This window comes from Nerophis lumbriciformis, linkage group LG05 (genome assembly GCF_033978685.3).
Source record: "Nerophis lumbriciformis linkage group LG05, RoL_Nlum_v2.1, whole genome shotgun sequence".
NCBI classification, from domain to species: domain Eukaryota; kingdom Metazoa; phylum Chordata; class Actinopteri; order Syngnathiformes; family Syngnathidae; genus Nerophis; species Nerophis lumbriciformis.
The window spans coordinates 17565698-17581666 of record NC_084552.2 but is presented as its reverse complement, the minus strand read 5'-3'; the positions used below and the strand labels follow the sequence as shown (position 1 = coordinate 17581666).

Here is a 15969-nt window from a genome sequence, read left to right as displayed (position 1 = left end):
GCAGGGAGGTAATGGGTCCCATTTTTATAGTCTTTGGTATGACTCGGCCAGGGTTTGAACTCACAACCTACCGATCTCAGGGCGGACGCTCTAACCACTAGGCCACTAACCGCTAGGTGAGTTCCTAGCATGCACTTTGTGATGGTTGACGGCGAGATATGTGCAGTCGCATATCATGCGCAACTTTCTCCACGTGAGTGAATCAAGTGGAGCCATCTGCGAGCTTTTGCGCATGCGCTTTGAGATGAGTGAACTTTCTTGATTTATCAACACTCCATCACCGTTTTGCACCGTTATTTAGCAGGTGTCAGAAGGACGTGTAAATTAACGGACAGTTCCACGCACCGGTGCGGGATCAGTGCTGGCGCTGTGAAAGACGATGAACAAACGAGAATCCTTTTTGGTGGGCGGTCAGAAAAAAAGAAGAAGTGACATTTCGTCTATTCAGCAACATCCTTTTATAGTTTTAGAGTTGCTAGAAGGCTTAAAATGGAACTGCACATTTAAAAAAAATGTTGCCTATCGTTCACAATCATTATGAAAGACATGGCGACGGGTGTATTTTTTTATTTTTATGAATTCTTACTCGTAAATAAAGGTCTGCTTACCAGCTAGTCGAAGAGCGTGGGACGTCCATTCCACGACCTTGACGGGACCAGTCCACCTGGGCTCTGTCCACTTGCGCTTGATGACCTTGTCCCTGACCCTCTCAGCGGGCGGAAGGGAATCTGGAGTTGCGGGCTGTCATCCTCGAATCTGTACAGTGGAACTAGCACACTAATTCTGCATTTTGTAAAAATACCATTTTGGCTTTACGCTGATTCCTCCTTCCAAGGGAGCTGCTGGTCCTGGGAAGGGCTGACCTGTATGCAGTTCATAGGGTGAAAAAGTCAAAAGGCGGAAAAACAGTTTTATTCACGGACATTCGAATGATCATTAACGCTAATGGCAACATGTCAATCCAATTCAATTTGTTTTGATGTTCTGGTTCATCCTTTCCATTTTACCTTGGGACTGAGGATGGAACCCCAAGCCGAACCTGTGTTCTAGCCCGAGAGCCTTTTCGACCAAGGCTAAGTGAGTATTTTTAAAATGGGTGCCGTTGTGTGACCTAATCTTTTTGGGGAAACCATGTCGGGGTATTAGGTCATTTACAAGCCATTTAATTACTGATTTGGCATCCTCCTTTGAGGTTGGGGTTGCTTCTGGCCAACCACTATAATTGTCAACGCAAGTTAGCAAGTACCTTTTCCCTTGCACCGGATTGATCATATCAATGAAATCAAAAACTCGGCGCACTCAAACTCGACACGATCCACCCTCACCACCTCACCCTTCTGTTTCTGAAAAAAAGACAGTGTTAGTAATACTATCACTTTCAGAAACATCCAAGAAAAAGGGCAGCTGATAGTCAAGCACAGCAAGAACAAAGGCGGAGGACAGGTCATGTTTGAGGTCAATGAAAGCCTTTTCAGCCTCTGTGGACCACTGGAGGGTGGCATTCGTGTAGGGGACCCCTTAGCGATATCGACCCTATATTTTATGCATATTATTCAATATGGTGAAAGCCACAAAATATGCTTACATATATATATTGACACAAATACTAAAAAAACACTATGGCAGATGTTTTTGCAATAGTAATTTGATATTTTACAACACCTAGTGGCCACAATAATTCATTAAGTCAAGCTCATGTTGTAGAAAGTTGAATGATGCGGACACGTTTGTTACGGAATACTTTCTGTCAGACTTCTGTCTTGGCGACTTTGTGTATGTAATAAGCAACTATAATTATTTGATATGCTTAAATGTGTTGTTTTAGCTCAGCTGTTGTGTAGCTGCTAGCTCCTCGTAGCCTACAGCCGGGGTGTCCAAAGTGCAGCCCATAGCTATGTGTTTAACAGACAACTAAAACAATTGAAAATGTGGTATTTGCGTGTCGGTTCAATCAGCGGCAGCTACGCCCTGATTCATCATTGGACCTAAGTCTTTGGTTTCGTAGGCGGGACAGAGGGCAAGGGAACAATGTGGGACAGCAATTGTGTTCATCTTATACCATGCTAATTGTTGCAAAGATAGGTCAACATGAGCCACATGAGTTCCAACATATATATATATATATATATATATATATATATGTATATATATATATCGTGTAACTGGTGATCATAACATGTGGCGGGTCGGATGGCGGTACACACGGACGCAGCTCAGTCAGCCAGGGCTTTCACTGATAGAACAGTTGGAGCAGTCCTTGTCTTTCACTCGTTCCTGGGAGGAGGCGAACCCAGTAGATGTCAGCCATTTCTGGTTCTTCAGGCTGTGGTATGAGCTCATGCTCATGGAGGAGCCTTCGTAGTGGTGTCGCAGCTTGATGGTTGTGTTGTCAGGTAACACCAGGAAGGTTCATTCTCTGCGATATTGAATATCGGTACAGTTTTTATTTTTTTTATTATTTCATTTTAATTATTTTAAACAACATAAAAAACACAAGATACACTTACCATTAGTGCATCAACCCAAGAAAACCCTCCCTCCCCCATCCACACTCATTTACACAAAAGGGGCTGTCTCTTTCTGTTATTAAAAACTTCTGGTTCCTACAATATAGAATAATACGGTCTGCAAGGGATACGGTCTTTAAAGCACACATGATTGTGTGTGCTGCTGGTCCACTAACATTTTCATTAATTACTATTTTTTATATAATTGTTTTTATATTGTTTTACTTTCTTTTCTATCCAAGAAAAAGTATATATACTGTATATATATATTTTTTATTATTTATCTTATTTTATTCCACTTAAAAAAAAAAAAATGAAACAAAACAAAACAAAACAAACAAAGGACCTTATCTTACCGATACCGTCGATCATAATATTTTATTAGAGCGTATCAAAACACGTATTGGTATGTCAGACTTAGCCTAGTCGTGATTTAACTCTTGTCTTACTGACAGGATGCAGTGCGTCTCCCATAACAATGTGACCTCGGACTATGTTAAGGTAACGTGCGGAGTTCCTCAGGGTTCGGTTCTTGGCCCTGCACTCTTTAGTATTTACATGCTGCCGCTAGGTGACATCATACGCAAATACGGTGTTAGCTTTCACTGTAATGCTGATGATACCCAACTCTACATTGTTAGGAACTGGTCAAGGGGGTGACCCCGGGATGCAGAGATGAAAGGCAAATTTGAGTAACAAAAAGGGAATACATTTAATGAGTCCAAAAAGTGTAACAAAAAGCGATGGAGGCAGAAGTGCACTCCATGAAATACTCAAATGAAAACAGGTTCCTCAGTGGTCGGCAGGGGGAGAAGCCAGGGCACACTAGAACACAGGGTAAAGTCCTTGTTGCCTCAAGGAGGCTAGGAAAACAAACACAACAACGTTAGGAATTACAGGACTAGGAAAAAACAACATACCAGGACTGACGAGGCGAAGCAGGCACGTGCACGTGGAAGGTGCAGGATAAATTAACCGACAAGAGCCAGCTGTGGGAGGTGAGCTTAAATAGTCCTCGGTGGAAATAGGTTGCAGGTGTGCCTTAGTGTCCGCCCCTCGCTGGAGACTAATGAGCTGCGGAAACACATCACAACACAAGAGAAGGCAGGGAAATAAAAACACAACATACATGCCCCTAAAGCTGACCAACACGCCAGATTGTAGTCAGCTGGAGGCGTGTTTGAATGAAATTAAACAATGGATGTCCGCTAACTTCTTGCAACTCAACGCCAAGAAAACGGAAATGCTGATTATCGGTCCTGCTAAACACCGACATTTATTTAATAATACCACTCGACCCAACTCTCTCGTTTGAGTCACACATTAAGAGTGTTACTAAAATGGCCTTCTTTCATCTCCGTAATATCGCTAAAATTCGCTCTATTTTATCCACTAGCAATGCGGAGATCATTATTTATGCGTTCGTTACGTCTCGTCTCGACTACTGTAACGTATTATTTTCGGGTCTCCCTATGTCTAGCATTAAAAGATTACAATTGGTACAAAATGCGGCTTCTAGACTTTTGACAAGAACAAGAAAGTTTGATCATATTACGCCTATACTGGCTCACCTGCACTGGCTTCCTGTGCACTTAAGATGTGACTTTAAGGTTTTACTACTTACGTATAAAATACTACATGGTCTAGCTCCAGCCTATCTTGCCAATTGTATTGTACCATATGTCCCGGCAAGAAATCTGCGTTCAAAGAACTCCGGCTTATTAGTGATTCCCAGAGCCCAAAAAAAGTCTGCGGGCTATAGAGCATTTTCTATTCGGGCTCCAGTACTATGGAATGCCCTCCCGGTAACAGTTAGAGATGTTACCTCAGTAGAAGCATTTAAGTCCCATCTTAAAACTCATTTGTATACTCTAGCCTTTAAATAGACCCCCCTTTTAGACCAGTTGATCTGCCCTTTCTTTTCTTTTCTCCTCTGGGGGGGGGGACACAGGTCCGGTGGCCATGGATGAAGTGCTGGCTGGGAACATCTCTGCGCTGCTGACCCGTCTCCGCTCGGGATGGTTTCCTGCTGGCCCCACTATGGACTGGACTCTTACTATTATGTTGGATCCACTATGGACTGGACTCTCACAATATTATGTCAGACCCACTCGACATTCATTGCATTCGGTATCCCCTAGAGGGGGGCGGGGGGTTGGCGGGAGGGTTACCCATATATGCGGTCCTCTCCAAGGTTTCTCATAGTCATTCACATCGACGTCCCACTGGGGTGAGTTTTTCCTTGCCATTATGTGGGCTCTGTACCGATGTTGTGGCTTGTGCAGCCCTTTGAGACACTTGTGATTTAGGGCTATATAAATAAACATTGATTGATTTATCTTCACCAGACCGGGTTGTCAATTAAATCAGATTGTTCAAAAGGGTTCTTAAAACCAGGTCCAGTTCAGATTACGTCCAGATCGGGCACAGCAACACACACCTTCACCCATGTACACTGAAAACCAGGGAACACAACAGGTTGCATACAATCCACAAACAAAAATACATTTTCAAATTAAGCACCCATGTACAGTCCAGATCACATCCAAGTCGGACTCAGCAACACATACCTTCATTTGTGTACTTTTAAGTGTACATACAACAACATATTGCATATCTTATATAAACAAAATTACACTTTCAAAATAAGCCTTTGAGGACTTCCCATCTTTTTTTTATGTTTTTTGGCATCATTATCGTTTTCAACCATATAATTGTCTAAAGTTAAAAAATACTGAATAAATGTTTTAAAGAAAGAAATACCAAGTGAATATCTGTTTTTGGTCTTAAAAATAAACCTTTTACCGAGTACTATAATTAAATTGAAAAATCATGACTGTCAATGAACTCTCCTAAAATAACAGAAACCACATCAAGCTTCATAAACAAACCAATCTTTAAACCAATTTTTTCAACTTCCACCCAAAATGAAGACACAATGACAATACCAAAACAAGTGTAGGGTGGATTCAGGCTCCTGACAACAAAATCGGCAATCATCTGACTCTGTCATATTCCATAGTTTTAAATTTATTCCCGTGGGTAGGAAGTTATAAATAATTTTAATTTGGATATAACGATTTTGCACATCGATAGTAGTTTTGTCTATTAATTTGAATATGGCATCCCACGGCAACGGGCAGTCAAAAAAGTCCTCCCATTTTCCATATGTGTTATATGGGGCAGCCCTCAAAGATTTCTTTATTAAATACAAATTATATATTTTTCTATTTATTTCAGTTCATTTTTGCCAACTAGAATTTCTTATTAAGGGTTTACAAACTAATAATTTAGTCGTTCCATAATTAATTATTTGTTTCCATCTTTTCCCAATGACTCCAGTTAGTTGATTAAATGAAAAGCTTGAACAAGCATCACTATACATAGTTGTAAATTCATCATATTTCATAATTTTACCATTCTCATTGATAATGTCATTGACAAAAATGATTCCTCTTTCAAACATATTTTTCCAAAAGAAAGGCTTTCCATCTATTACAATATTAGAGTTCATCCATATTATCTGCTGCAAAATATCATCTCTTTTTTCTGGTACATAAAATTGAAAACACCACCACGAGTGGATTGTTTCCTTTATGAACGCCGCCATGTTTCCCAGCAGACTCTCTACATAAGGAAAATGGGAGGGGATCACTTGTAAAAACGGATACAATTTCTTTTGATACAGTACATGTTTTTTGTCCAACAGGACACTTGTGTACCACTCGGTGTTTAAGTACATCTTTGGAACAATTGATGCTTTGAAAGACAGACACATAGCTTCAAGGTTAAGAAGTTTCAGGCCCCCATATTCATATTCATTTTTCTTTTTATCTGTTCTGGTACAGTATCAGGGTACAGTTTGTAAAGCAGGTCATTACCAAGGTGTGTGCTGGTCGTCCATGAAGGGGTGCTTCAATGAGTGTCCAGCAATCTGAACCGGAAGTGGTTTGGTGACAGGTATATTCTTGTGGTCCCAGCGAAGCCTTCAACTTTCAAAAAGGAAGCACACAGTTTCTTTGGAACCACCGCATTCAGAAATGAGTGTGTGGCACCAGTGTCAATCATGAACTGATAACATTGTCTGTTGACACTTATGTCCAGCAGGGAGCCTGTCTGTACTTCCTGCTGGGGCTCCTGCGTGGGCGTCCGTTGCCACACCTGTATGATGTTTTGGCTGCAAATCGGAGCCTGTCTCGTTCAGAGGAGTTAGGACAGTTGCGTTGCCAGTGACCCGGCTGGCCGCATGTACAAACCTCGTTTCCATATGAGTTGGGAAATTGTGTTAGATGTAAATATAAACGGAATACAATGATTTGCAAATCATTTTCAACCCATATTCAGTTGAATATGCTACAAAGACAACATATTTGATGTTAGAATTTGATGCCAGCAACACGTGACAAAGAAGTTGGGAAAGGTGGCAATAACTACTGATAAAGTTGAGGAATGATCACCAAACACTTATTTGGAACATCCCACAGGTGAACAGGCAAATTGGGAACAGGTGGGTGCCATGATTGGGTATAAAAGTAGATTCCATGAAATGCTCAGTCTTTCACAAACAAGGATAGGGCGAGGGTCACCACTTTGTCAACAAATGCGTGAGCAAATTGTTGAACAGTTTAAGAAAAACCTTTCTCAACCAGCCATTGCAAGGAATTTAGGGATTTCACCATCTACGGTCCGTAATATCATCAAAGGGTTCAGAGAATCTGGAGAAATCACTGCACGTAAGCAGCTAAGCCCGTGACTTTCGATCGCTCAGCCTATACTGCAGCAACAAGCGACATCAGTGTGTAAAGGATATCATCCACATGGGCTCAGGAACACTTCAGAAACCCACTGTCAGTAACTACAGTTGGTCGCTACATCTGTAAGTGCAAGTTAAAACTCTCCCATGCAAGGCGAAAACCGATTATCAACAACACCCAGAAACGCTGTCGGCTTTGCTGGGTCTGAGCTCATCTAAGATGGACTGATACAAAGTGGAAAAGTGTTGTGTGGTCTGACGAATCCACATTTCAAATTGTTTTTGGAAACTGTGGACGTCGTGTCCTCCGGACCAAAGAAGAAAAGAACCATCCGGATTGTTATAGGCGCAAAGTTGAAAAGCCAGCATCTGTGATGGTATGGGGGTGTATTAGTGCCCAAGACATGGGTAACTTACACATCTGTGAAGGCGCCATTAATGCTGAAAAGTACATTCAGGTTTTGGAGCAACATATGTTGCCATCCAAGCAACGTTACCATGGACGCTCCTGCTTATTTCAGCAAGACAATGCCAAGCCACGTGTTACATCAACGTGGCTTCATAGTAAAAGAGTGCGGGTACTAGACTGGCCTGCCTGTAGTCCAGACCTGTCTCCCATTGAAAATGTGTGGCGCAATATGAAGCCTAAAATACCAAAACGGAGACCCCCGGACTGTTGAACAACTTAAGCTGTACATCAAGCAAGAATGGGAAAGAATTCCACCTGAGAAGCTTAAAAAATGTGTCTCCTCAGTTCCCAAACGTTTACTGAGTGTTGTTAAAAGGAAAGGCCATGTAACACAGTGGTGAACATGCCCTTTCCCAACTACTTTGGCACATGTTGCAGCCATGAAATTCTAAGTTAATCATTATTTGCAAAAAAAAATAAAAATTTATGAGTTTGAACATCAAATATGTTGTCTTTGTAGTGCATTCAATTGAATATGGGTTGAAAAGGATTTGCAAATCATTGTATTCTGTCTATATTTACATCTAACACAATTTCCCAACTCTTATGGAAACGGGGTTTGTAAAACAGTTTCCACTCTGGACTGACCTTGGAGCACTGCGTCCACCACCCGAGTCTGACTGTCTGGTTTCACGTTTGTTGAGGATTCTTTCCTCCATTTGTTGGAGCTCAAAAGCAAGTTCACCCACTGCTGAATATCATATGACGTTTAAAATCACAGCATTAATTGTCCTAGTAAACGTTAAATCAATACTCCTAATTCAAAGATTATACTTACTTCTTCATGTAATTTAAGTACAATTTTAAATCAACTAAAAATTGTTTATATATTTGCAATAATTCCTGTCGTGTGTAATAATTGACAAAATAAAAGCATGCATTTATTCTGTTCGTTTATTACCATGCCGTAAAAGCCAGATCTCCAGAGGTCCCTAAGAATGTTAAGTCCTCATGTGTTTACGTCAATAAAACACCCAATTCTAACAAAGGGGTCAAAACTCCAGGACCTCCTTACACATTCAAACCAGCCACAACACACACACACACACACACACACACACAACACACACACACACACACACACACACACACACACACACACACACACACACACACACACACACACACACTTTTTCACATGTGTCCACGTTTATGGATGTATGTTATATTGTCTTTTTTATTCCAGCGAGTTAATCCATTTTGGGGGGAGTTGAGGGGATAATTTAATTATGATGCGTTTAAGAGTCTTACGGCCTGAGGGAAGAAGCTGTTACAGAACCTGGAGGTCCTGCTTCGGAGGCTGCGGAACCTCTTTCTAGAGCCCAGCAGTGAAAACAGTCCTTGGTGGGGGTGGGAGGAGTCTTTGCAGATTTTCTGAGCCCTGGTCAGGCAGTGGCTTTTTGCGATCTCCTGGATAGGAGGAAGAGGAGTCCTGATGATCTTTTCCGCCGTTCTCGCCACTCTCTGGAGAGACTTCCAGTCTGAGGCATTGCAGGCTCCAGTCCAGACAGAGATGCTGTTGGTCAGCAGGCTCTCTATAGTGCCTCTGTAGAATGTGGTGAGAATGGGGGGAGGGAGCTGTGCTCTTTTCATCCGACGCAAAAAGTGCATGCGCTGCTGAGCTCTTTTTACAAGTGTGTAGGGACCAGGTTATAGTGTCAGTTATCTGCACCCCCAGGAACTTGGTGCTGCTTACTATCTCCACTGCTGTGCCATTGATGAAGAGTGGAGCGTGGCCGGACTGGTGCTTCCTGAAGTCAACGATGATCTCCTTGGTCTTGTTGACATTCAGGACCAGGTTGTTGGTTCTGCACCAGTCAACCAGATGTTTCACCTCCTCCCTGTAGTCCATGTCGTTGTTGTCACGGATGAGGCCCACTACTGTCGTGTCGTCCGCATACTTGACAATGTGGTTAGTAGTGGACCTGGCGCAGCAGTCATGGGTCATCAACGTGAACAGCAGCGGACTCAGGACGCAGCCCTGGGGGGAGCCGGTGCTCAGGGAGATGTCACTGGAGGTGTTGTTGCCCACTCTCACAGACTGGGGTCTGCCTGTGAGGAAGTCAAGCAGCCAGTTGCATAGGGGGGTACTGAATCCAAGGGGGGCCAGTTTGCTCACCAAGTGCTGCCGGATGATGGTGTTGAATGCTGAGCTGAAGTCCATTAACAACATCCGCACGTGTGTGTCCTTTCCTTCTAGATGTTCTAAGCTCAGGTGGAGTGCAGAGGAGATGGCGTCCTCTGTGGAGCGGTTAGGGTGATAAGCAAACTGGTATGGGTCGAATGTGGGGGGAAGTCTGGAGACAATATATTCCTTTACCAGCCTCTCGAAGCACTTTTACGCGTAGGCATGCACTCACGCACACACACTCACGCGTAAACACGCACGCACACACATTTACCGTAGGCATGCACGCACGCACACACACTCACTCGTAAACACGCACGCACACACACACAAGAAAAAGCTGCATGGAAGCTCGTTCTCTGTGTTTCACTTTTCCATATAACTTCCAGTTACTTTTCTCATTTACCAAACGTTTGAGTTCGACTTGACGAGTGTTGTAAACTCCCTCTTAACCCTTTCTACTTGGACTCGGAGTCATTTGTCAAGAAACGTTCTCTTTTTTTCTTTTTAAACTCTACCTGCTAATTCCATTGTCGCCAACAACACATTCAATTGACCATTAAATGGTAACTAGTCATCACATTTACCCCAATCGCCATCACATTTTTTCTTGGTCCGTTGTGTCTCTCTTGTCTTAGTTTTAGTGCACAATTTAATGCCACAGGGAACTCACAACCAGGGAATCTTTATTGTACTTTTTACAAATGGCCTCCAGCCAGGGAATTTTCCATACAGTACAGAAGGGCCTCCACCCTTACGCCCTTATTTTTAGTGTACAATTATTTGCCACAAGGATCTCGCAACCTGGGAGTATTGATTGTACTTTTACAAATGGCCTCCAACCAATTCCTTAGGTTTAGTGCACATAAAAATGCCACAGGGAACTCACAATCAGGGAGTATTTACTGTACCATACGAAGGGCTTCCAACCCGTTACTCTTTTGGGGACATCAAACACCCAGGGTGAGCCACACCCAACTATTTGCTCACTCGTCACGGTAATCTAGACACAATTACGTGAGTTGACCACGATTTACAACTATTATGTAGAGGCGGGTATGGTAAAAATGCACTCAACAGTACAATATTAAAAATCTGCCTATGAGGTCCAAAACAGTGTTTGACTTACAGACTTCAGGACAGACTCCTAATGCAGATTTTACAAAAATGCTCTGCTTACCTTGATTTATGTTTTGGCCAAGTGAGTCTGTCCAGAAGAGCGCAAGAGATGTTCAATACTCAGCGTGTCATCTCGGACGAAGCCCCCAAATTGCATTCTTCTCACTATTCCACGACTGTAGATATCGGTATATCGGTTGATATTGGAATCGGTAATTAAGAGTTGGACAATAATAATAATAATGGATTAGATTTTATATCGCGCTTTTCTATCATTAGATATTCAAAGCACTCACAGAGAAGTGGGAACCCATCATTCATTCACACCTGGTAATGTAGCTGTGGCTACATTTGTAGCCACAGCTGCCCTGGGGTAGACTGACGGAAGCGAGGCTGCCAGTTTGCGCCTACGGCCCCTCCGACCACCACCCATCATTCATTCACCAGTGTGAGCGGCACCGGGGGCAAGGGTGAAGTGTCTTGCCCAAGGACACAACGGCAGCGATTTGGATGTGAAGAGGCGGGGAGCGAACTTGCAACCCTCAGGTTTCTGGCACGGTCGCTCTACCCACTACGCCATACCGCCCCACAATATTGGAATATCGGCAAAAAAGCCATTATCGGACATCTCTAATATTTACATCTCGCTCTTTAAACCAAGGCGGAAACCGTGGCAGCTTTGCACACACACACACACACACACACACACACACACACACACACACACACACACACACACACACACACACACACACACACACACACACACACACACACACACACACACACACAGTGACCGAGGCTGTGACCAAACTGTGATTTATTTCACTGTGACAGAAAATAAACATTTACATTTTAAATTCCAATCGAAACTTTCCGCTAGGAACTCGGAATTTCCGACAACATATGGAATACACCAAAAAACTCCAGACGGCAACATGATCTGCACATGCGCGAACCGTTGCATATCCCGCTTTGTGAGGGTCTTGTTTGTCGCTAGCAGGTGTTGAAAGTGGATTGGAAAGTGGCTAACACTGTGTTTATGCATAGGATCTGTGTGTCATGGTCACACAAGCTGCTTCACTTACAAACTCCGTTTCCATAAGAGTTGGGAAATTGTGTTGGATGTAAATATAAACAGAATACAATGATTTGCAAATCCTTTTCAACCCATATTCAATTGAATGCACTACAAAGACAAGATATTTGTTGTTGAAACTCATAAACTTTATTTTTTTTGGGCAAATAATAATTAACTTAGAATTTAATGGCTGCAACACGTGCCAAAGTAGTTGGGAAAGGGCATGTTCACCACTGTGTTACATGGCCTTTCCTTTTAACAACACTCAGTAAACGTTTGAGAACTGAGGAGACACATTTTTTAAGCTTCTCAGGTGGAATTCTTTCCCATTCTTGCTTGATGTACAGCTTAAGTTGTTCAACAGTCCAGGAGTCTCCATTGTGGTATTTTAGGCTTCATAATGCACCACACATTTTCAACGGGAGTCTAGTACCCACAATCTTTTACTATGAAGCCACGGTGATGTAACACGTGGCTTGGCATTGTCTTGCTGAAATAAGCAGGGGCGTCCATGGTAACGTTGCTTAGATGGCAACATATGTTTCTCCAAAACCTGTTTGTACCTTTCAGCATTAATGGCGCCTTCACAGATGTGTAAGTTACCCATGTCTTGGGCACTAATACACCCCCATACCATCACAGATGCTGGCTTTTCAACTTTGCGCCTTTAACAATCCGGATGGTTCTTTTCCTCTTTGGTCCGGAGGACACGACGTCCACAGTTTCCAAAAACAATTTGAAATGTGGACTCGTCAGACCACAGAACACTTTTCCACTTTGTATCAGTCCATTTTAGATGAGCTCAGGCCCAGCGAAGCCGACGGCGTTTCTAGGTGTTGTTGATAAACGGTTTTCGCCTTGCATAGGAGAGTTTTAACTTGCACTTTTAGATGTAGCGACCAACTGTAGTTACTGACAGTGGGTTTCTGAAGTGTTCCTGAGCCCATGTGGTGATATCCTTTACACACTGATGTCGCTTGTTGATGCAGTACAGCCTGAGGGATCGAAGGTCATGGGCTTACCTGCTTACGTGCAGTGATTTCTCCAGATTCTCTGAACCCTTTGATGATATTACAGACCGTTGATGGTGAAATCCGTACATTCCTTGTAATGGCTGGTTGAGAAAGGTTTTTCTTAAACTGTTCAACAATTTGCTCACGCATTTGTTGACAAAGTGGTGACCCTCGCCCCATCCTTGTTTGTGAATGACTGAGCATTTCATGGAATCTACTTTTATACCCAATCATGGCACCCACCTGTTCCCAATTTGCTTGTTCACCTGTGGGATGTTCCAAATAAGTGTTTGATGAGCATTCCTCAATTTGATCAGTATTTATTGCCAGCTTTCCCAACTTCTTTGTCACGTGTTGCTGGCATCAAATTCTAATGTTAATGATTATTTGCAAAAAAAAAATGTTTATCAGTTTGAACATATAAAGTTATCTTTGTAGCATATTCAACTGAATATGGGTTGAAAAAGGTTTGCAAATCATTGTATTCCGTTTATATTTACATCAAACACAATTTCCCAACTCATATGGAAACGGGGTTTGTACATAGAAATTCCTATCAATGTTGTAATTTTACATGTCATGATTCAAAAGAATATTCAGTTGTATTCTTGAAAGAAATAAATTGTATTTTTTTTTCTTCAGTAATGTATGAAAGATCTTTTGGGAACACAGTTATTGCAAGAAAAAAATTGGAATTGTACAAGAATTACGTTAAACTCATCAGTCGATCAGATGAATTTATTGAACCTAATATTTACAACCAGTATGACATAAAATATAGTAAGTCAGCAACAATATAAAAAAGTACCGTCTTTATAAATGTGTCCGATAAATTGCCATCATCCATCTTTATGTTGTCTTTCTTTTTGTTCTTACACTCGTCTCTCTGAGATAACAGTCGTTCGATCCCTCTCTCCGGAAGCGGATCGGTCGTCGCGCGACCACCGGATCAGGTAGCGGCTGGCCAACTGAAGGTTCCACTGGTACCTGGAGAGGATCCTTAGGCAGTCCTCTCGGGAACAAAGACTCAGTGAGTACAGCTGCTCCAACTGGTGAATGACACAAAATGAGACGTTAAGCGTTTTAAGCCTTCAAATATTTTGGATTGATCATGTTTGTCTCAGTCTAATGTCTTGCACATTGAATTTGGACCTCATTGTTGGTCACATTTGACCCTTGGTGCCATACTTGCCAACCTTGAGACCTCCGATTTCGGGAGGTGGGGGTGGGGGGGGCGTGGTCGGGGTGGGGCGGGGGCGTGATTGGGGGCGGGGCTAAGAGGGGAGGAGTATATTTACAGCTAGAATTCACCAAGTCAAGTATTTCATGTGTATATATATATATATATATTTATATATACATATATATAAGAAATACTTGACTTTCAGTGAATTCTAGCTATATATATATTTATTTTATTATATATATTATATATATATATATAATATATATATATATATATAAATAAAATAAATACTTGAATTTCAGTGTTCATTTATTTACACATATACACACACATAACACTCATCTACTCATTGTTGAGTTAAAGGTTGAATTGTCCATCCTTGTTCTATTCTCTGTCACTATTTTTCCAACCATGCTGAACACCCTTTCGCAGGTACCCAGAAAGGTTTCGAGTACCACCAAAAAAACTGAATCTCTGAAGACAGTATAAAAATCTGTGTTAAAGGTGTACAAATACTGTTTGTATAATAAGCATGTTATTTTTTACAAATGAGGGTTAAGAGTTCAGTACTAAAAAAAAGAAGAAAAGAATGTGGCTTAAGTACAGTTTTTTAATTGAGCTGCTGCATTTTTTGGTTGGGTTGTTTATTTATTTTGAGTAACTTCTATACATTTCTAAAAGGGGATGAATGTAATAGTGATCTATGTTTGTCTGTTGCCATCTCCTGGTGAATGTTGGCTATAGCGTACTGGGGTTACTTTTTGGTTGGCCAACGATTTACGTGGTGTTGCGCACCTGACGTCACTCAGGTCCGCATGGAGCTGGAGGGGACGTGGCTTCCAGCTCCGCCTGAATTTCGGGAGATTTTCGGGAGAAAATTTGTCCCGGGAGGTTTTCGGGAGAGGCGCTGAATTTCGGGAGTCTCCCGGAGAATCCGGGAGGGTTGGCAAGTATGCTTGGTGTATCTGGAAGGTTCCAAGTCAACCACAATTGTGGAATGTTGCTCAACTCCTCCTCATTGGCACGTTGCTGAATATTGGCAAGAACCGATTTTCTTGGTGTGCCATACTGATGTTCGTGTTATTGTTTTTTTTTATCTATACATGATAGTGCGCAATATTTAGTATTTATTAATCATTTTTTGTTTTTCATTACTTTTTACCTCTGCTTACGTAAAAACCTGCACTGCAACAACGTAATGCCCCCATTGTGGGAGAAATGAAACTCTGAGAACACCTTGGACCACAAGGAGTCATATTATTATAATTTTTTTTCTAAATGTAAAACACTTCCTTGTGGTCTACATAACATGTCATGGTGGTTCTTTGGTCAAAATGTTGCATAGATTATGTTTTACAGATCATCTTCAAGCCGCTTTCTGACAGTCGCTTCAGGATGCGCCGTTTTGTGGGCGGTCTTATTTACGTGGCTCTACTTCGGCAGCGTCTTCTCCCCGTCATCTTTGTCGTAGCGGTGTAGCGTGCAAGGACGCGTGTGGAATAAGTGTCAAAAGATGGAGCTAACTGTTTTAATGACATTCAGACTTTACTTAAATCAACAACGGAGCAGCATCTCCTCATCCATGGCTCACTAGTGCAACAACAACCCCGGAAATGTGTCCCGTGAAAAACCGTCCGACCGGAACTCTCTAATAATTAAAGTTTCTTGGATGAATAATGTAAACTCACTACACCGGTATGTTTTAGTGCTTTC

At 42.1% G+C, this 15969-nt stretch overlaps 1 protein-coding gene across 2 annotated transcripts in view; it reads right to left on the bottom strand.

Annotated features, from left to right (window-relative positions):
- Nucleotides 1-13793: 13793 nt before the first annotated feature.
- Nucleotides 13794-15969, bottom strand: part of tnk1 (tyrosine kinase, non-receptor, 1) — a 61760-nt gene continuing 59584 nt past the window's right edge. For both annotated transcript variants that reach the window (XM_061961187.2, XM_061961188.2), the window contains exon 14: nucleotides 13794-14119. In XM_061961187.2, coding sequence (XP_061817171.1) covers nucleotides 13943-14119 — 177 coding nt within the window. In that variant the 3' untranslated portion in view covers nucleotides 13794-13942. The remainder of the gene's footprint in view (nucleotides 14120-15969) is intronic.